Genomic DNA, 20,998 nt, shown 5'->3' on the forward strand with positions numbered 1-20,998 from the left:
TGTTTTCTCAAATTTATCCTCAGAAAGTTAATGAAGGTCAGTGAAACACTTGTGTTCACCAAGGCAAGGAAGGCTAGATTGGGAGTGATGCAGGCTGCTGGCATATGTGAGCTGCTATCCTCAATCAGAGTGTTTGAAGAAACAATGTAAGTCCCACTCATGAAATGTGGACATAAGCTCACAGTTTCCACACCTATACCACCAGGTTAGCTAACCAGTCCTCACTAAAGTTTCTCTCCCTCTTTATCTTTTCACTAAGTCTCCATCCGTAGAAGTTTTTCCTCTGTGTACTCCGGCTCATAGAAGTATTCCCTCGTATCCACAGTAAATGGCACGTCATTGCCACTAGAGTCAAAATTGTTCATTTTAGCAGTTTTTTTTTTTTTTAGCTTAGTTCTTGTTTCTTCTGACTAAGCCTGCAGATGCAAACAGCTGTTAAGATACTCTGAGGCAGAACAGCACTTAGCTAGTGGCTGAAGTTTACATTTCAAAATAGTGCCAAACACAAAGGCTTTCTGGGTGAAAAATAAAAGGCTTCAAAAAATTCTATCTACTGTACAATTGAGGCAGCATAGTTTTTTGGCCCATTTTCACCTTAAGCTTGCTAAATTACGTGGAGAAACAATACCTGTCTTCTACTCTGTCTCTTGTATAGCCTAGCGCATCGGCATCCTGCACATAGGGGCAATGCTAACTGAGATCAACTTCAAAAATACAGAAATAATATATTATATATATAATGTAATATAAATAATATGGCTTAATACCAGTGTGCATGGTTCCTTTGAACGAGTAACTACATTATTTGTTTCTTTACTTCCTTGTGAGACAGAAGCAGGTCCTTTCAGAGGGTAAAGTTCTTGGTCGAGTCTTGATCGGTGTTGAGGCTGCAGATGCTGGACGAGCTCACTGGAGGGACATGTGCAGCCTGCAGGTGGAGCAGGCACGCTGGCACACTGTGCAACCAGAGCCTCAGTAGAGCTCTGATACATGTGCTTAGAAAACTGTGATGTCACCAGAGGACCTAAGCACAGTTGAACTCATAGGGCAACAAAAAGAACACTTTCAGAGTTCACCTTCACCCTACAGGGCACAGAGCTGAAACTATGACTATGTACTAAAAATGGAGCATTTATGGATACTCTAAGCTTCAAGGATGGACTCTGACCAACTAAGTCTGTACAATGGCCTTATTTTGATAAACAAACCTGTGATTTTTTCCATGGGTAAGTACTGTATGTGCACAAAATGACCTCAAGTATCGCATGAGAGTTTAGACATTGTGGGTTTATATTAGGAAAATGTATTTATTGACTTTAAGAAGCAGAGATCATTCAGTTTTTGAGAATTTATCAGTGATTTATTCGACCATTCAAGCTCTCTCCAAGTGAGCAAAATAAAATGTAAAAAAAAAGATTAAAATTGTGAAAAAACTACTAAAGACTTACTAAAGTTATCAGTGTTGGGCACTGACAACGGGATTCAACACAAAACACAAACAACCATACAATACTTTCTTAAGTCATGGGCATCTTTAATTTCACAATAATTTCAGTTTAGTATTTTATTTCAGTTTAAGTATTTTATTTGCAAAAACCTTTCTGGTTTAAAAAAATAATATAATGCACTATATCATGTCATAAGAATAAAACACATTTCTCAACACTGTTGTCAGAGTCTAATTTAAATATATATATAGTTTTTGGGTGATTTTTTTTTTGGAGATAGGGGAAAGACATGCACTAAACTGTGCTAGGACTGGGATTAAATACTACTACTCTGAGGACTTGAGCCTCTGTGTTACTCTACAAACTGAGCTAAGCCGGTGCCAAAAGACATCCACATTTTTAATTATTGATAATGTTATTTAGCTACAGTAATTGCTTGTGCCTGTGGTCGTCTGTTACCTTGCCTGCGTAAGAATAATCAAGACATTTTTAATCCATAAAGTGTCACCTAAGGATGCCTCATCTTAAAAATGTCTAATAAAGTCCTTTCATTTCATTTAAGTAAAATCACTCAATGTAAGCTTTAAGGCACAAAGTTGATCATGAAACCCTTTTGGTGATATAGCAAGCAGCAGAAGTCTTAAAAAAACAACTCATTTGTTCAGTCCTTCCTCTTCCTCTTCATCAGGGCTACAGATATCAACGAGCTCAGCTGTAAATATGCCATCAGGGTAGAGGGCAGTCGGTCTCTTCTCCTGCAGCTTGATCTCATCTGAAGTCTTTGACATGTCAGTACCTGAAGTCTGATGATTCTCTGAAGTCTGTAGACAAGAATGGATGGACTGTTTGCTTCCTAGTGCTGCTAGATCAGAGAGGAAAGTACATAAAGGATAGCATTAATATTAGAAATAGTCCGAATACTGTATAAACATATAAATATAAAGATAGAAGGCATGGAAAAAGAGGGGTAAAGATGTCAAATCAGATCAGGGACTTATCCATCACTAATGAAAAGAATATCATTTACCTCTGTTAGGTATATGTAGACAAGTTAGATATACATGCACAGCACAGCACAGCACAGCACATATCTACCCTAATAAATATTACACAAATGCACAACTTCACCTGGCAGCAGACTCTCATGTTTCACATTCTGATTGATGATTCCTGCGCTCAAAGTGTGATCAAACATCTGGCAGGGGAGAAAATATTTTCAATATCTCTCATTTCATTTTCATATCAGGGGCTATCAGCTTTCCTTGAATATATTTGTAGTATCTATGTGAAGTTATGCTTTAGCCCTTAGAGGGTGTTAAGGCCATTTTGTGGCCTTTTATTTGCTCATTTTTGTTTTATTTTTTTATTTTGACTGTGTTAACGGTAACCAGGACTGCTCACAGAATTGGCTGGGCCCCTTAAAACCCTCCTGAGCTGTGATTTACTGATTATATCAATATATGTGTGTTAGATCAGTAGCATTGGTGCTAGCGTCCTAGCTAACAGCTACCTCATTTTGGAGCTGAAAGTGTGTCAAGTTATTTTTGGGTTAATGTTCAACTTATTCATGCCACTTTCAGGCCCTTTAAATCATTGTTTATGCCAATTTTAGCCACTTTATTACAAATTTTAACCCAATTTTACAGCTTTTTGCATATTTTTGCCCCTGTAACCCATTACTGACACTCTAACCCATTTTTTTGACACTTTTTGCTTTTTGGAACTTTTAATTATTTTTTTCACTCAAGTGCTTTTTACGATTTTTTTTTGGCCCATTTTGCCTTGCGTAGCCCATTTTGGTAGCAGAACCATATTTGTCTCTTTAAACCCATGTTTGCCACTTTTTGCCTATTTTTGCCACTTTTAACCCATTTTGCCACTTTTTAACTGCTTTTCACGACATTATTCACATATTTTTTGCGCTTTTTGTCTTTCTTGGCCCATTCTTGTTGCTATTACCCAATTTTTGTCACTTTAGTAGTGCCACTCTGTAACCACTTTTCACCAACCTTTTTCAACTGGTTTTTGCCATGTGACCCATTTTCCCCAGTCTTCAGCTTTTTTTTTGCCTCTTTTTGCAATTAATGACTTAATTTTCCCTTAAGATTATTTCAATTCTTCTATCTACTTCATTTTCCAAATATGTTCCTGGGAAAAAAGGGACAAAAAGTCTAAGATGTACCGAAGTTCTAAGTAGATCCATACTTTTTATTCTACTGTATGTTTTCTGTGATGATAAATAACTTCAGTCATTTTCACAAGATTGAAACTAATTTATCCTCTTTTCTCAGGATAACAAATCTGTTTTTTCCAAGGAAATGAGGTAATTCGTAAAATCTTTCTACTATCTCAGAAAAAAACACAATAAGAATATGTATGCACATCCTTCTATGTGCTTTATTGTCCTGCCTCTTTATTTAATCATGTTCTGTTTCATCCAAGTTCCAGGCTGCAACCTTTTTTTTTTTTTCTAATTTGAGTCTTGATTTCTCATAAGGAGGTAACGGTGATGGGTCCTGATGCCTGAATAGTTGAGAACTAGCTAACTAGTTCTCTGTTGTCAGTGTCAGACCGCTGTCCTCTTACAGATAATTCAGACGCATTCCCAGTTGTTCACTACTTAACCTCAAGTCTGATTATCACCAGAGTAGAAAGAGTCATAATGGAGATTAGAGCTGAACTACTGTATGTTTCATGTTCAGAGACACCCCACTGCATGCTGTATGCTCTATGATTAAAGCAGAAGCTGGGATTAGGCTGCACATATGTGTATGAGAGTATAAGTAATGAATAAATGTGGGTGTAGCTTAATTTCATGATATAATCTGCATGCAAAGATTATGCCATTTATGATATTAATTTTCATGAGTTTCAGATGAAACATCAACATCTGTGATAAGCACGGAATAGACTGTCCCTTAAATACTGTTGATGTTTACATCTCTTGACAGCAAAGTCATGTGGGACTCACAGAAAAGTTGACCACACTTAACAACATTTCTACTTTGTGTAATTCAAGCATTTACTTTTATGGCATTAGTTGTATAATTTACCTCAGCAGTCACATCTGTTTGCTTTACTTCCTCCCCTCCTGAACAGTCAGCGCTCTCCTCATCCTCCTCAAACACCGGCATCAAACCTGGACCCTGTGCCCAGATCCTCCAGTCCCCTGTTTTCTGAATCAAAGACAAATAAGATGTTATTTTTGTACATATTCAAGTCGATTATCATTTTCATTTGTAACCAGTATTAATTTGCTGAGGCTTCTCACCCTCATGGCTTTAGATGTGTTGGGTCGGTTCTGTAGAGAAGAGGCTCCTGTCTGTGCGGCGCCTGAACTGTTGTCATCGTGAACTGTTAGCTCGTCCTTAGCTTCTCGCTTCTTAAACAAACACTTCAACTACAAATACAGGTGCGTCTCAAAAAATTAGAATATGATTAAAAAGTTCTTTCTTCTTGTTATTTAATTAAAGAAATGAAACTTCCATATGTCCTAGATTCATCATTAAAAGGTAAAATATTTCTTAACTTGATGATTGTGGATTACAGCTCACAAAAATCAACTGTAATATCAGACTAATTCTCAGATTTGTTAAAGCTCAGATTGCTAAAGCTAACTTAGCTATAACAGCGCTACAAAGATAACATACCTATACAGCTAATGTAGCTAAAGCTAAGCGCACAAAGAAGCCATGTATCTACATTATCTGTGTAGTTAAAGTACCTTAACCTATGTCTAATGATGCTCATGATGCTAAAGCTAATTTAATTTTATATAAAGGAGCTACATAGCTTACATAGCTACATAGCTAACATAGCTAAAACTAAGCTCACAAAGCAGCTATGTAAGCTATGTTGGTACACCAACTATGTAGCTAGGTTAGCTTTATCTATGTTGGCTCAAGCTAACATTGCTCAAGCTAACTTAGCTATAGATAATAAAGCTACATAGCCAACATAGCTATGTGGCTAAGGTCACAGAGAAACTACACATCTACGTTATCTGCGTAGCTAAGTTAGGTTTACCTATGTTTACTAAAGCTCACTCTGCTAAAGCTAACTTAGCTATCGATAATGGTGTTACATAGCCATGTAGCTAAAGCTAAGGGTACAGAGCAGCTATGTATCTATGTTATCTGCATAGCTAGGTTAGCTTTACCTATGTTTACTGGAGTTCACGTTGCTAAAGCTTACTTGACTATAGATAAAGGAGCGACATAGCTACATAGCTACCTAGCTGACATGGCAAAAGCTAAGCTCACAAAGCAGCTATGTAAGCTATGTTGTTATGTTAACTATGTAGCTATGTTAACTTAATCTACATTGCTAAAGCTCACTGTGCTTAAGCTTACTTAACTACATTGGCTTATGTAGTAACATTAACTACGTAGCTAGCGTTGCTATATTAGCTTTAGCTAAAGCTAATTAAGCTTAAGCGAACCACTGTACTATACATAATTCAATCCTGGATTAGACCTCTGTCCTTTTTCCATTTTATTTATGAAATGTTTCTTCTGTAATTTTTGCAATGTGGTTAATTTGTGAAATTTATGGCTAGACTTTGTTTATGAATAAAGTTGGATTTGAAAAAAAAAGTTTAAACTGGAAATACATTGTACTGGAAAATTATAGCATTTCCTTTCTGAGATATATGGTGTCTCAGATGAATGGTTCTGGAGAGTCAAAAATGCAGCCAGACCCTCCTCAAATGAGTCTGACTATTCTTTTAATTCTCTGACCGAGAACAGCTATTTCACACCGAAGCCTTTCAAGATGGAACCTTCCTGACGACAAACATTAAATGTGGCCAATCCATTGGCTTTGCAAGGTTGAGATTACAGTAGATAGGCAGGGAAATTGCTGATAAAACAATGTAATATATCAGGATTTGTCCCAAGGGAACATGAAAACCTCTATTTATTTTTAAGGTCAAGCCATTAAAGTTTATCAGTATGTTTTCGTATGAACACACAGCAAACAAACAAACCAACTAGACTTTTGTCTTCTGTATTGAAAGGGTGAAGAGAAATCTTGGCCTCATACCTGCTCAGTGACCAGCCTCCTCTGCTCCTCTGTTTCTGGATTAACTGGGCAGACAGTTTTATCCTTCCTGCCTTCCACAGATGAGTTCTCATCTTTAACCTGTAGACAAGGAGTCTCACACTTTATTCTATTTAATAATATGGGTTCTTCACAGCTCTTTTTTAAAGTAACTTCACCTTGAGCTTGAGATCAGTATTTCTGAGTTGAGCCTCATTTATTTCCACCTCCCTCAGTGTCTCTGCACCTTTCCAAGCTCCGCCCCTGATACAGTGAGAAAAATGTTTTATATTCATCATCTCATTGTCTGGTAAAACAACTCTTTATCAGTCTTTATTAAACACACTTACTTTTCCCTCATCTCCTCCTCTCTTCCCTCCAGCTTTGTATTAAGTTCATTGCTCTACATTCACAAACATAAAAGTTCACAGCCATTATCATATACACAAAACATTTTACCTCAACACGTGTTTACACAAGATACCTCACTGCATGCTTTATTATATCAGAGGTTCTCAACTGATCAAGCCTCAGAACAGATCACCTCCTCCCCAACATACATACACCACATGTCATAATAGAATAAAAGTTTTTTCTGTCCCAAGTAAGGATGATAAATAACTTGAGATCTCCAGAGAATAATCAAATTTAATCATTTATCATTAGAAGATGCATGCATCATAGACTTTTCTGCCACAAATTGAAAATAGCCCAGAGACCCACACGTACATCCCAACACACCAGTTGAAACCTGCTGGTTCATATGATTGCCTTTGTATTTTTCAGTGAGGAACGTTTTGTTATTACCTGCAGGGTTTTGTTGTGTCTGGTCTGGCAGTCTGACGGTGGCTCCAAAAACAAAGAGGATTCTGATAAGCTGATAAACAGACAGTGGACACATTAAGAGACTACAATGTTTCATTTGTGGAGTTTTTTGACAGTGCATTTTAAAAATGAAAATCTCATCAAAATCTGCTTACTCTGTCGCTTTCTCAGTGTCCTGATTCTCCATGGCTTCATCACCTACAAACATAATCAGAGCAGTTCAATGCCCTCTAGTGTTTGAAGAGTGCAACAACACTGTATTTTTTTCTGAAGATGTAAACCTGCTGTGATGCTGTTGAGAAGCATGTTAACCCTTACCTCGGTATCTATGAAGCAGCTGCTGATTGCTAATCCTCTCCAGCTCTTGTTTGCGTGCATCAAGCTCCACTTGCTTCAGTGAGTCACAACCCCTCTGTGTAAAAGAATAAAGCCATAAAACACACGATATACACAATGAAACACAAAAAAGACAACATGTTGACATGAATGAAATTACAACAAGGAAGAAATCACTACACTTCACTTCAGATACCAACAAGTTTTTTGCACCCTGAATATACTTAGAATTGCATTATTGTGCACCCCCTTTGGATGTTTTACCCTTTTATTGAATTTATAAATCAATCATGGTCTACATAATTCAGCTTTTTTGCCAAAACATTTTTAAACCCTCTTTAATGTCAGAGTGAAACAGATTTCTACAAAGTAATGTCAATTTAACAAATATATGTGATGTAAAATAAGTGACCGTATAAATATTCACCCCCTTTAAAGTGAATAACCTCATTCAACAGAGATTCAGCCAATTGGTGCTAGTAGTCTCACAGTTAATGAAATGGGATCACCATAGTGCAGTTAATGTGTCTCAAGTGACAGTAGGAAAAAGACACCTGTGTGTGGAAGGTCTTGTTACAGGTTAATCAGCATTCCTGGCTGCCATTACACCATGAAGACAAAAGAACACTCCAAGCAGCTCAGAGAAAAGGTTACTGAAAAGTATAAGTCAGGGGAGGGAGACAAAAAAAAAAAATATTCCAAGGTACTGAACATACCCCGAAGTTCAGTTTAATCCATCATCAAGAAGCGTGAGGAATATGGCACATGAGTAAATCTGCCTACATCAGGCCTTCCTCACAAATTGAGTGACAATCCAGGATGAAGACTAGTAAGAGATGCCACCAAAACTCCCATGACTACTGAAGGAGTAACAAGCTTCAGTAGCAGAGAACTGTTGTCTGACTGCTTCACCAGTCAAAGCTTTATGGGAGAGTGGCAAAGAGAAGGCCACTGTTGAAGAAAACTCAAATTATATCTTGGCTAGAGTTTGCTGAAAGGCATGTGGGAGACTCCGTGGTCAAGTGAAAGAAAGTTATTTGGTCTGATGAGATCAAAATTGTACTTTTTGGCCATCAGACAAGACGCTATGTTTGGCGGACCCCAAACACTGCACATCACCACAAACACACAAACCCCACTGGGAGGCATGGTGGAGGCAGCATCATGCTGTGGGGATGCTTTCAGTCAACTCCGGAAGGCTTTTAAAGGCAGAGGGTAAAATGAAAAAAAAAAAAAAAAAAGAAAATGTAGACTAAGAGCTAAGGCTTGGGAGAAGATTTGTTTTCCAGCAAGATGATGACCTGAAGCATACAAAGAAAGCCACACAGGAATAGTTTAAAGACATCAAGGTGAATGTTCTGGATTGGCCGAGTCAAAGCCCAAACCTCTATTAAACAGAGAATTAGTGGCTTGATTTAAAAAGAGCTGTTCATGCCTGATCCCTGTGCAACCTGACGGAGCTTGAGCCGTTTTGCAAAAAAGAAGGGAGCAAGATTACAGTGTCCAGATGTGCACACCTCATTGAGATCTACCCACACAGACTCAAAGGTGCATCCACTGATTAACGGCTTGAAAGAGGTGAATATTTATGCAGTCACTCATTTTACATGACATATTTTTATTGAATTGACATTACTTTGTAGAAAGGAAGTGAATACTTTTATGGGCTCTGTATATCTGCAGTGGAGATTCTAATTAGATTCATTTGAGGCCCTCTGCAAAAGTTCACAGGTTCATGACCATCATGTTATAAATGATCTTAATCCAAAGTGGATTTTTTTTAATTCAAATTTACAAAAAAAGAAAAAAGACAAATTAAAAACCAGGACAAAGGGAGAGGATGTCTTTGAAAACGTATATTAAATCATATTTTGAGCCACTGCTGTGGTTAATTTGCCTGCTTTTGCCCCTAATGGCCTGGGGTACCAAGCAGTTGTTTGCCTTTCCTGTTGACTAGCAGCACTTAAGCATGTTGGCTTTTAAATGTATGAAGTGACTCTAAGGAAGGGGTTATTATTAGATTATCAAGTCTTTGTTAACCTCAGGCTGGTTTAAATCATCTTTAATATCTATATCTGATGATAATAGTAATATTCTGATTATGGCTTTCAGGCAGTTTCACATTTACGGCTCATTAGATGAATTTCTGTATTTGTGTATTTAAACGCTTTTTTGTACCTCAGTCTTATATATGCTTGTGATTTCTGGGTTTTATGGTTTATCCCATGCTCTGTGTGGACAATAAAGTTGAAAGGGAATGATGAGCTTAAGGCTTACCCCATTTCCAAGTTTGTTATTTTTGATACCCTCCAGCTCCTCTTGTGTGGCCTGCAGGGTCAATGACACTTTCTGCCATTTCTCAGTCCAATGTGAAGCCACAGCTTTCAGCTCCCTGATGATCTGGTCTCTCACTGCATCTTGTCTCTGATGTTCTTCGTCCTGTAGAAGTTGTTTCTCCTCCTTCTCAAGGACCCTGGCCTCTAAACACAAACACCGATCCTGCAGTTTTAGTTTCTCTGATTCCAAAACCTCCACAGCCTCCCTGAAAAAAAAAAAAACTATATGAGTGTCTGAGTAAAGAAAAATGAATTTGCAAGTTGCTTTTCAAATATAGTTCATCATAGTCTCACTTGAGCTGGCTGCACTTTTCCTTCATTGCTTTAAGCTCCTCCTGGACACCTTCATTCTTTCTACTGAGCAGTGTGTCCTTCTCTCTGATCAGCTGAGATAGTTCTTCATTTAGATCTGTGATCTGTTTGGAGAGGACGTTCCTCTCTGCTCTTATCGTCTCCACTTCAGATTGTGATGCCATCCATTTTTCTTTGGTCATTTCAAGCTCATTTATCAGCTTTTCATTGACCTAGTGAAAACACATCAAGGATCATTTAATAGATGCCTCAGAGAAAGTCAGATTTAACAAAATGATATTGTTTTCTACCTCTTTTAGATGCCTTGATTCTTCCTCCTGATCCTGTTTGTTGTTTATTGACCGTGTGTCCTCACATCCCGCTGAACCCTGATTCAGCTGCTGCTCCAGGATCTGATTCCTCTGCTGCAGATCTGCTTTTTCCTTTCATAAACATATGTAACAGGATTAATATTTCAATCTAAAGTGCTTCATGTACTGATTTTAATGTAAAGATATTCTACCTGGATCAGTTTATCTTTCTCAGACAGATCTCCTCCCACTTTGTTCTTCAGTTCTTTTATGTTATCCTCTAGTTTTAGCACTTGAGTAGACAGGATTGCTTTTTCCTGGAAAGAAATCAGACTTTGCAATTAACCATAAAATCCTGCAAAGCGGAAGTGAAAAAGTCACTAAATCACCCCTACCAGGCATGCCTGGCTGATCTTGTTGTTAGCTTCACTCAGCTGTTCCTGAACTTCAGAGTGACTCTTTCTCATGTGGCTGAGTTTCTGGTTCATCTCGTCCATCTGTTTAAGCAACGTCCCCTGTGTCTACATATAGAGAAACAGAACACAGAGAGAATGGAAAATAAATGTCAGGAAAGCTCATTAAGATTTGACCATTTATTCAGAATTACATCTTAGTGTTGGGTAACATTTTAGTACGTATACTGGACTGTTGAACACAAACAGTCATATATTGAAGGATAAGTTCAGAAAAGCCCCATTTGCCCACCAATCTTATGAAAGATCATTCGATTCCAGATGCACCATATGGACAAATATATGTGGCCACACCTGCTAATTATGGAATTCAGGTGTTTCAATCATACCTGTTGCCACAGGTGTATAAAATCAAACACCCAGCCATGCAGTCTCCATTTGTAAACAACGCTTTGCTTCCAACTGTGTGGCAACAGTTTGGAGAAGGCCCTTTTCTATTCCAACATGACTGTGCCCCAGTGCACAAACCAAGGACTATAAAGAATGGTTTGATGAGTTTGGTGTGGAAGAACTAGACTGGTCCACACAGAGGCCTAACCTCAACCCCATCCAGCACCTTTAGGATGAACTGGAACAGAGACTGCGAGCCAGGCCTTCTTGTCCAACATCAGTGCCTGACCTCTTTAATACTTTGCAGAATGAATGGGCGCAGATTCCCACAGAGACACTCCAAAATCGTGTTGATAGCCTTTCAAGAAGAGTGGAGGCTGTTATAGCTGCAAAAGGGGGGCAAATTCCAGATTAAAGTACACTGTTCACTGTTGGTGTAATGCGCAGGTGGCCAAATACTTTTGTCCATATAATGAATGTTGGGCTTTAATGTTTACCCACAGAAATGTCTTGGAATTTGAATGTCAAATGAAAGCAAAATAACATTTCAGTTTGATTTAGTCTCTTTGATGAAAACTAAACATACTTGTTGTCTGGGGTTTATTTTGCAGTGATAATGTCTACAGTGTACACAGAAGCCTCTTTTTTATTTTTGGTCATTTTATCATTGTGTTGTTTCCTTGTGCAAAAGAGATAAAGAAACATTTTGTAAATATAGATTCCTTTTTTACTTTACTTCTATGTGCTTTCTGTATTTTAAATTGGCATCTCTATCAATTTTGTATGAAAAGTGCTTTACAAAAAAAGATTGACTGACTGATTTATTGATCCATTTATGGTCACCATAAAGCAGAGTTATGTAATGAGAAAAAGGATGGATCAAATCAGATTATGGAATAAACTTTTGATTCAAGACCAGCAGAAACATCATCTAATTTCATAGTTTATCTCTTTAATTTAGCATTCATATGCGTTATATTTTATTTTCTATTACTTATGTTGCAAATAAGAATACAAATAAGAATATGGATCAATCTGATCTGGTCAATCTGTCAATGGTTAGGGACACCACAAATTTACTCATGCAGGTTTAATGTCATGATGATTGGTTGCAGATTGCAGCCTTTTCTCATATCAGACATCCCAACCACACAGCAAACTGTCAGATCTAAGTAGGTATATCTAAAAATAATCACATGCACAAAAATAATATTTTAATCCCTTAAAAAAAAGCCTTAAAACAGGGCAAGCCAAATTGACTTCTTAACTGTCTTGAAGTGAAGGTGCTGTATCTATATTAGTTAGTACATTGCACCCCAAGACACCCATGTTAATCTATTTCACCAGATTAAAAGAATGTTTGACTTATTTAAAGAAATGTTTGCCTTTTTTGCTTTTATATCCTGAAATTAGATGTTTATCCAGACTTTTCATTTGATTGCTGCTTAAATTAAGTTTGATCACCAAAATGTTGCCAATAAATGCACATTTGCCAGTTTGATAGTGATAAGGGTGGAGTTTACTTGAAAGGATCATTTTTAAAAACTAACCTCTGTAGAAGTCCGGAGTTTCTGGAGTGCCTGGTTTCGTTCTTCCTCTTGTGTCTTCACCCTTGCCTCCGCTTCTCTCAGAGCTTCTCTCAGCTTGTGCAGCTCTGTGCCAAACCTCTGACTGTCCTGAATAACAAATTCAAGCCTTTAAGAAGTGTACTGCAAACCCAAATGCAGATCAAACATATTTCATAGATCATAAATGTATATTCAAAGCTTACACACCTGTGTATTTACGTCCTCTTGACTCAGGGACGCTCTGCTAAATGAGGCAGGATTCAGATTCTCATTGATTCCACTTCCAAAACTAGACCTCATTTGCAACAGCTCCCTCTCCAGCTGTAGGACCCTTCAGAGTGAATTTAACAGAGGGAGGAATTTCAAACTTGCCTTATTTTTTCAAATTCTGCCTTTCTGTTTTTTTGCAGCACTTACTTGTCATGAAGCTCTCCTTTTTGCTGGCTGTTTACAAACTGAACTGTCTCTTTCTCCTGATCAAGAGCAGTAAGAACGAGTTATATCAACATGCATGCAAAACAGAGAAGCTATTAAACTGTGCTAGTTTTATTTGTCAAAGGCAGATCGTAGGGATTTAGGCATTCTCGGTCACATACCTGATGTTTCATGTCGTGGAGTTGTGCAGCAGTTTTCATGTAGCTCAGTTGTGAAGTCCTGTTCCTAAGCTGGGTGTCCAGACGCTCATGGGCATCCTGGATCCACTGCCCTGCATCTGCTTGCCTGAAGCTACGTTCGCCTCTGGCAGCCCTCAGTTCGGCCCCTGGAGATGGAGGAAAGGGCCGTGTAGCACCCTCAGGCTCCAGATGGGACAGTGACTGCCACTTTCGTAGGCCTGGGTCTGTCTGTCTGAAGCCACCAGCGCTCCCACATGTGCTGTTACACATACAAGAAAAATGAAATACAACCCTGACTTTGACATTAATCTTTGCTGCTTAAAAACTGGTCAAATCTCCTATTACCTTGAGCTTGCTTTGGACAGAAACCCAGTCTCAGAAACAGCTGCCATACCACACCATGCTGAGGTCTGGACAGAAATGACAAACTTAAACATAAAATTTCAATGAGAGTGTTAAACTTATAAAACCAGAGTCTTACCTGGGTCATAAAGCGAGATCTGCTGTCCCACATGTCGAGGTCTGTGAGAGAAAAGGGACTGGAGCTTCTACATGAGGGTCTGAACATCTTAGAGTCTCAGTCTTGATTTGAGCTTTCTCTTCCCTTCTATGGGAGATTTTTCAGCCCTCATCTCTACGCCTCCCCGGCTGACAGGGGTTAGATTTTCACACAGAGGTGGCTGCTTGCGTGTGTGTCTATTCTTGGATCCTGCGCCTTAATATTTCCATTGCTTGCTTAAGGATCAACAACTAGTTTTTACACTACCTTATCCCTGCCATGTGTTTATGAACAAAAGAATCATTTATTCTTATTAAACAACATCATTATCCTACTGAAATACAAACATGTCTATTCAGATGTGTAAAATGTGATTAAAATGACACACATGATTCACGTTACCTTGCTGCAGAGACCCTCTTCTGTCCACTAACAATACCCACTTAATCTGCTTATAACCCTCACCCAGCTTTGATTACAAGCTTTTCAGCGTACAGCGTTTGAACGGGGTATCCATGGTAACCCATGTACACGGGGTGGGTGTGTCATGTGCTCACACTTCTGGGATAGTCTCCACATGATCTCACCAAGTCTGCAGACTGGCTGTTTGTTGATGTGACTTGTTGATAACATTTCCATAAACAGTGATCATAACAAACACAACCAGCCGCTGATTCATTATGAAGACAGCTTGTCAATGTTGATTACCGAGTAGGGTAATGCTGTATTTATGTTTTTAGAAGGGTGTTTTTGAGGAATTAATATTACCCCAGGTGCAAGAAATTATGTGATGAATTGTCAGGTAACATCATTACGTAAGCATGCTGATATTAAACAACTAAGTGTGAAATACTGCATGTTACTGACTGAATACAAAGTTCTTCCTTTGCCTATACATCAGTCACAATTGGTTGGATCAGGGGCTTCCAAACTTTTCAGCCTGTCACCCTCAAAATAACAGCATCAGAGCCTGAAGAGTCTGCTCTTCTCAGCTTTGTATTTTATGCTTGACTTGATTCTTATTGTGGTATCTCCACTTCTCTTTCCCCTATTTGGTTTTTATAGACCAAGGTTTCCAGGTTTCTCTATCAAGAGCAGAAAGACTGATGATTGCAATAGAGGTATCACATTCAGGTGATACTTTATGTTGGGATGTTTGCCATTTAATTTTAACACAGCCAGACAGAAAGGATATTCAAAAGACATTATGTAATATTTACTTTTTATTTTGTGGCAAAGCCTTGTTTAGGTTTTTGAATAAAGTTGTGTGTGGACCATTCTACCCAAATTGTGCAACATGTGGTCCCATATAAAAAAGTGTAAAATGGGTTGAATGTTGCATATTTAGCAATTATCTCACGAAAAACAACTGTCATCCATAATATGGACCCATTTATAGGGAAATTTGTTAAGTGGGTTTCCTGAACCTGCACTCAAAAATAAAACTATATTTTAAAAAGAAAGGAAGAAAAGAAAACATTTCTAAGATTTGTTTTCAACAATAACACTGCTAGTGTTATATTACTGTGAGCTGCTGCTAACATAACAAGGCATCATTTCTCAAAAATATATATTTTGAAATCATTATTGTGATTTTTTGATTATATTTACTTATATGTAGGTTAAAACAAAATAATCCTTATCTTTGAAAATATTTTAAATAAATGTATGCCTTTTGTAACAAAAATAGAATTGCAATTAGAGAAATCTCCAAAAATTATAAATAATAATTTCTACCTGAAATAAAGCGTTAACTGGATTTTTTTTTTTTCAAGAAGAACGTCTGTAGATTTATAGAAAATCTAAAAAGCTTTTTAAGATATTTGTTTATTTCTCATACAATTATTTGTTTCAGTAGTGAGAAATTTCGAAGAAAAAAATAGCAGAAAACAATGAAAATACAACTAAAAAGGTGAACATTTGGAGAAAAATGCACTTTGAGTGTTAGCAATTTGCAGGCACAAAAATCCAAATATTACTATTTTTGCACTGATTTGGTAGAACTTCCCATATTGCGTTACATTTACTGTTATTCTGCCAAACAGTCCCACTCATTTTTTTAAACTTACTGATTTTTGTGAAACAACGTAAGTTATTATAATGTTCAGGTCCCACTTATCTCAAATAACGAGGAGATATTAAAAAAAGTATAACAAATGAAAGCGCTGGTCTCGGGTTATGCAACATTTCAGCCGTTGAGCTCTTATTTTGAAGCAAATTGTCCTCATAGCGGAAGCCGGAAGCTGTCATACAGAGGCTAGCAGTGCTTGTCCATATAACTAGCTACAAGCTAACAGTTCATGAGATAAACGTTTTCTTTCCAGCACTTACCTTGACGCTTCATTCGAGATATTGAAAAGTGTGCATCGCTGTTTTTCTAAAAAGGTATTAATTCATTGTGTTCTTCAAATATCGCGTTTGTTTCTGAAATTTAACGCGTTCTTGGAAGGTAACTTGACTAGCTTCCTATAAGAAGCCGATGCTACCACACATCAGCTAGCAGAACTGGTAGTCAACATCGAGGAATAAAAATGTATCCTAAGTTGTACTTACAAAAGGTTGTGTTGGGAACAAAATATCGACTTTACCTTTGAAGAAAAACTGATGAAAATACTGTTGTTTCCATGTTTTCTTTCATGTTTTACAGTCATGGCTGCGGATTGGATGGGTAGTTTAGTGTCAATTAACTGTGGGCCGACACTTGGAGTTTATCAAGGAGAGGTTGTTTCTGTGGACCAGTCCAGCCAAACTATCTCCTTAAGACAGCCTTTCCACAATGGGGTCAAGTGTCCCGTTCCCGAGGTCACATTCAGGTAATTTTGCCGAATATTTGCCCTGGATATTTTGTTTAGAATTTGCCTGTTGACACGATTCTTTCTTTCTCTCGGTATAAACAAGGGTTCACAGAAGCAGAATACTAACTTTGACATAATCTCTAAATGATGTTGATACCTGCTGTGATACCACAGCCAAAAAAACTAATAATCAGGCTGGAAATGTCTTGCTTTTATATTACAAAAACTGCAAGCAAACTCTCATGCACACTGTCTAAATTGTACAAACACACTGACGATTTTTTGGTGTGCTTGTGGGGTTTAGACTATCTCTTTTGTCGTCAATCTCTCTGCTCAGTCTAGTTATAAGAGAATGAGTAACTCTATATCTTTATGAGACGCCAAAAGGGCATTAGCATTGTCTATGTGCTGACTTGTGAATATGAATGAACTGCTGCTGCTCTTGCACTTTTGATCACAACAGCTTTGGTTAAAAATCTGGGGGGATATCTGTATTATTTTTAATGATACATTTCAATAGAATTAATCACAGAATTCAAACCGAGACTGTATCGTGTTAAACTTTGTGGTATCCTGAAGTACCAAACTATTGAAAAAATGTAACCACTTAATAATGATCTCCTTTAACCTCTTTCCTGCAGCGCCATTGACATTAAGGAATTAAAAATTTTAGACATCAGAAATGGCAATGCTAGAAACAGCTCTTCTGCATCTATTAAAGTAAGCAGTGCTCCAGTGGCAGTCCCAAAGGGTGACCCCAGATCCGTGGAGAAACTAAACTCTCCTCAGCACTGCTCTAAAAGCTATGGAGAGCGTCATCTGGATGTTCCAGGCCAGCCAAAAGGATTCCGTCGAAGACACAACTCTTGTGAGTACGATGCAGTGCCTTGGTCAGACAAAAATCCCATTGCTCTTTGATGAAATCTTGCATTATCCATATATTTTTCTGTACAGGGTCATCCAGTAGCAAAGGAGGAAACCAAGTGACTCCAAAGAAGAATGGGGTGAAAAATGGTCAGCTGAAACACAGAGATGATGAGTGTTTTGGGGATGGTATGGATGATGGACTGGATACAGACTTTGATTTTGAAGGAAACTTGGCTCTTTTTGACAAAGCAGCAGTTTTCTCAGAAATCGACACATCAGAGCGTCGCAACGGTGCAAGGTCTCGTGGGACACCTCAAGATCAAACACCTTCGAGGTACCGTCATGATGAAAACATTCTGGAGGCCAAACCTATTGTGTACAGACAGATTACTGTACCTCAGCCTGGATCCAAGGAGTACTGCACTGGTAAGTGCACAATGTAATGATCAAAAGTAGAGCAGGCAACTACTCTTGGGTAGAGGCTTTAAAATGTGACCTTTTCTTCTATGCAGATTCTGGGCTTGTTGTACCCAGCATAACCCATGAGCTGCACAAGCGGCTGTTGGCGGTCGCTGAGCGTCATGGTCTTTCACTGGAGCGAAGACTTGAGATGACTGGAGTGTGTGCAAGTCAGATGGCCCTTACATTGCTGGGTGGACCCAATAGGTAAGGAGGTAGTAACTGGAGTGAATTTCACTAGCTGGTGATGCAGTATCCAACAAAAAAATATTTTTCAGAATATTTTTTTTCCTTTTATTTTCTTTAAATAGACATTAGTTACTCTCCTGTTTAAACAGGTTACTTGTTTTAAAGGTACTATATTGCATATTGATAATGCCAATGCCAGTTTTAGTTTGATCTAAATGTTTGCTTAATGTTTGAAGCAAATATTTTAATTTTAAAATCTTTATGTGGTTACTTTAAACAGAGTAAAAGCTAAATAGCAGCAGTTGTTTGAAGAGCAAAAAAATCAGTGAAGAAACATAGTCTGCTAAATTTTTCTTTCAGATTTACTCCCAAAAACCTACACCAGCGTCCCACCGTGGCTTTGCTATGTGGCCCTCATGTTCAGGGAGCTCAGGGTATCAGCTGTGGTCGTCACTTGGCCAATCATGAAGTGGAAGTGATCTTGTTTCTCCCAAACTTTGTCAAGATGCTGGACTCTGTAACCAATGAACTCACACTTTTCAACAAAACTGGTGGCAAACAGGTGTCAGGTATCAAAGGTGGGCATATGTAGTATTTAAAATGTTTTAATTCTGTCTTTCATTAGAGGTGGTTCTAGCACATGATTTGATATTTTTTCTTTTCTTTCTCACAGATCTTCCAGATACCCCGGTGGATCTGATCATCAACTGCCTGGACTGCCATGACAACACATTCCTGATGGATCAGCCTTGGTACCGAGCAGCTGCTGACTGGGCGAACCAGAATCGAGCGCCGGTGCTCAGCTTAGACCCTCCTGGTAGCGGACAGGGGCAGGCAGTCGAGGCTAAGTGGTCCCTCTCTCTCTGTCTACCCCTGGCCCTGGCTGAAGGGGCTGGCAGTATTTATCTGTGTGACATAGGCATCCCTCGCCAGGTGTTCCAGGAAGTGGGAATTAAGTACCATTCTCCTTTTGGCTGCAAATTTGTCATCCCCTTGCACTCTGCATAATGGGACTGAGCATGACAGATTGAATCTTTCACCATCCATGACCATGTTGGTTTTGGCGCCTTACTGTATTTCCCAGAGGTTCAGTTCAGCCTTCATCTGAAGGACCACTGTTTAGTAATTTAGTCCTTCAGGGATTAAGTGAATGTTAATGATAGAAAATAACTTAATTGACCATCAGAGGGTCTACAGTTATGTCGACACCATTGTGTTTACATGATGACATTAAACAAAATATTACAAAATATTTGGGAGTAAGGTTTTCATAAGTACAGCTGAGTGTCAAAAATAACTCAGCATTTACTTCTGAATCGAATAAGACAATCTGTGAGCTTAAATGTAAAATTGAGGAATGTCACTGAATTCTCACCTCATTCCAGAGCCTTGTGATGAATAAACAATCTACACTATGATAAACATGTAAATGCAATATTATTACAGAAATGCCTAGCTCAACAGAACCCATATATGGTTCAATTTTCCTTTAGGATCATAGTTGTACCTTCCAACCAGATGTTGAATATTTGCCATTAACAAGAGAAGTGATGTTTTAAAACTGAGCCAGTGTTATAATGGGCAGCTACTGAGGGAATGTACAGGCATCTGTTTTGTCGTCAATGATGTGTAAGATTGTGACTATAAGGGCTTTGACAAAATGACAGTAAATCCATTAGCATCTTTGCCTTTAACTAGGAAACGAGTTCCCTAGCTAAATTTAATTAATTTCCATCCATTAACAAAGGATGTACTTTGTGAGCACATAAAAGCTTTATTTCAAGTATAAAGACAACAAATGTAGCAGAGATTATCATCCCTTGAACTTGTAGGCCTCATGGACAGTGGGGCTTGTTAAAAGATTTTTTTAAAATCTAAACCAGTGAAGAAAGCTACAGCACAGATAGCTTAGAAAAGGTCAGTCTTTGCTTGGTCATGTTAAGATAATCATCCAGATTATAAACGAGGCCTTCAGGTGAAAAAATGGTTTCCATCAGGCTCATTTGTTTTGCTCTTAAGGACCATATCAGAGTGATTGAAAGTTTTTGCTCATTAGCTACAAAACATACATGTTTGCAGTTTGTGACCACCAGATTTTTTAAATTTATTTTCTAGTTACTGCAGCACTTAACAAAATTAATCACCCTCAAAATTGTAAATGTATAAGCTTTGGTAGGGTCAGCTGTGTTCTATACTAATGTGGTTTAATCTTAGACTTCAAAAGTGACTTGATATGAACCCACTTTGCATTGTCTGACTTGTGCTGCCATTGTGTAGATTTTTTGGTTATATGGAACCTGGTATGGTCCTTTAAAATGTCAAACCACAAGAATAAGCTTTAAACTTGTGGGTCTGAATGTCAACAGCTCCCTCTTCATATCCGTGTTGGTTCACAAAACAGGTTGGATATCTATGCCCTGCATATGTGGAATTTATTTTCTTATTTAGGTGAATGATTTTCTCATTGATCAAGATGCACCTCTTGCACTGAATACCCTCTTTGGGTTGGTTAATTCAGCCTACTTTTCCCTGTCTTACCTCTTTATGCTGTTATGCAGTTGTTCTGTGCCCACAGGACACCATGGAATAGATTGAAGCTAATTAAGCATGGCTGCTT

General features: G+C 38.1%; 2 protein-coding genes across 5 annotated transcripts; one reads left to right on the forward strand and one right to left on the reverse strand.

The window, feature by feature from the left end:
- Positions 1 to 1,320: 1,320 nt before the first annotated feature.
- Positions 1,321 to 14,247, reverse strand: LOC121514647 (paramyosin-like). Of its 4 annotated transcripts, none has more exons than XM_041794859.1 (21): positions 14,054 to 14,247; positions 13,918 to 13,982; positions 13,555 to 13,831; positions 13,376 to 13,431; positions 13,166 to 13,289; positions 12,941 to 13,066; positions 10,983 to 11,108; positions 10,800 to 10,904; positions 10,588 to 10,719; positions 10,280 to 10,509; positions 9,927 to 10,191; positions 7,632 to 7,725; positions 7,469 to 7,511; positions 7,296 to 7,365; positions 6,839 to 6,891; positions 6,668 to 6,752; positions 6,492 to 6,590; positions 4,720 to 4,848; positions 4,502 to 4,624; positions 2,577 to 2,643; positions 1,321 to 2,310 (listed from the first exon to the last, which is right to left on the reverse strand). In XM_041794859.1, the coding sequence occupies exons 1-21, from the start codon at positions 14,138 to 14,140 to the stop codon at positions 2,102 to 2,104; spliced, it is 2,565 nt and encodes an 854-aa protein (XP_041650793.1). In that variant the 5' UTR covers positions 14,141 to 14,247; the 3' UTR covers positions 1,321 to 2,101. The 4 variants fall into 4 exon arrangements, with proteins under 4 accessions (XP_041650793.1, XP_041650794.1, XP_041650795.1 ...); XM_041794860.1 differs by having other exon boundaries at positions 1,321 to 2,307; positions 14,054 to 14,244; XM_041794861.1 differs by lacking the exon at positions 2,577 to 2,643 and having other exon boundaries at positions 2,185 to 2,310; positions 14,054 to 14,245.
- Positions 14,248 to 16,315: 2,068 nt separating this feature from the next.
- On the forward strand, positions 16,316 to 19,633 carry edc3 (enhancer of mRNA decapping 3 homolog (S. cerevisiae)). The gene is made up of 7 exons (XM_041796376.1): positions 16,316 to 16,456; positions 16,719 to 16,884; positions 17,508 to 17,734; positions 17,821 to 18,159; positions 18,246 to 18,399; positions 18,742 to 18,959; positions 19,055 to 19,633. Exons 2-7 carry the CDS (start codon positions 16,721 to 16,723, stop codon positions 19,387 to 19,389), a joined length of 1,437 nt encoding a protein of 478 aa, XP_041652310.1. The 5' UTR covers positions 16,316 to 16,456; positions 16,719 to 16,720; the 3' UTR covers positions 19,390 to 19,633.
- Positions 19,634 to 20,998: the final 1,365 nt, after the last annotated feature.

Source organism: Cheilinus undulatus, linkage group 9 (genome assembly GCF_018320785.1).
Source record: "Cheilinus undulatus linkage group 9, ASM1832078v1, whole genome shotgun sequence".
In the NCBI taxonomy this organism is placed as follows: domain Eukaryota; kingdom Metazoa; phylum Chordata; class Actinopteri; order Labriformes; family Labridae; genus Cheilinus; species Cheilinus undulatus.

What these genes read in the sequence shown, in the direction of transcription:
- LOC121514647 (XM_041794859.1), bottom strand. Translation starts at nt 14,140, where the DNA reads ATGTTCAGACCCTCATGTAGAAGCTCCAGTCCCTTTTCTCTCACAGAC. An exon ending in TCCACGACATGAAACATCAG is followed by an intron (nt 13,432 to 13,554) that starts GTATGTGACCGA and finishes GCTCTTGATCAG; the next exon opens with GAGAAAGAGACAGTTCAGTT. An exon ending in ACATGAGAGTCTGCTGCCAG is followed by an intron (nt 2,311 to 2,576) that starts GTGAAGTTGTGC and finishes TCTCTGATCTAG; the next exon opens with CAGCACTAGGAAGCAAACAG.
- edc3 (XM_041796376.1), top strand. Translation starts at nt 16,721, where the DNA reads ATGGCTGCGGATTGGATGGGTAGTTTAGTGTCAATTAACTGTGGGCCG. An exon ending in TTGCTGGGTGGACCCAATAG is followed by an intron (nt 18,400 to 18,741) that starts GTAAGGAGGTAG and finishes TTTTTCTTTCAG; the next exon opens with ATTTACTCCCAAAAACCTAC. An exon ending in ACAGGTGTCAGGTATCAAAG is followed by an intron (nt 18,960 to 19,054) that starts GTGGGCATATGT and finishes TCTTTCTCACAG; the next exon opens with ATCTTCCAGATACCCCGGTG.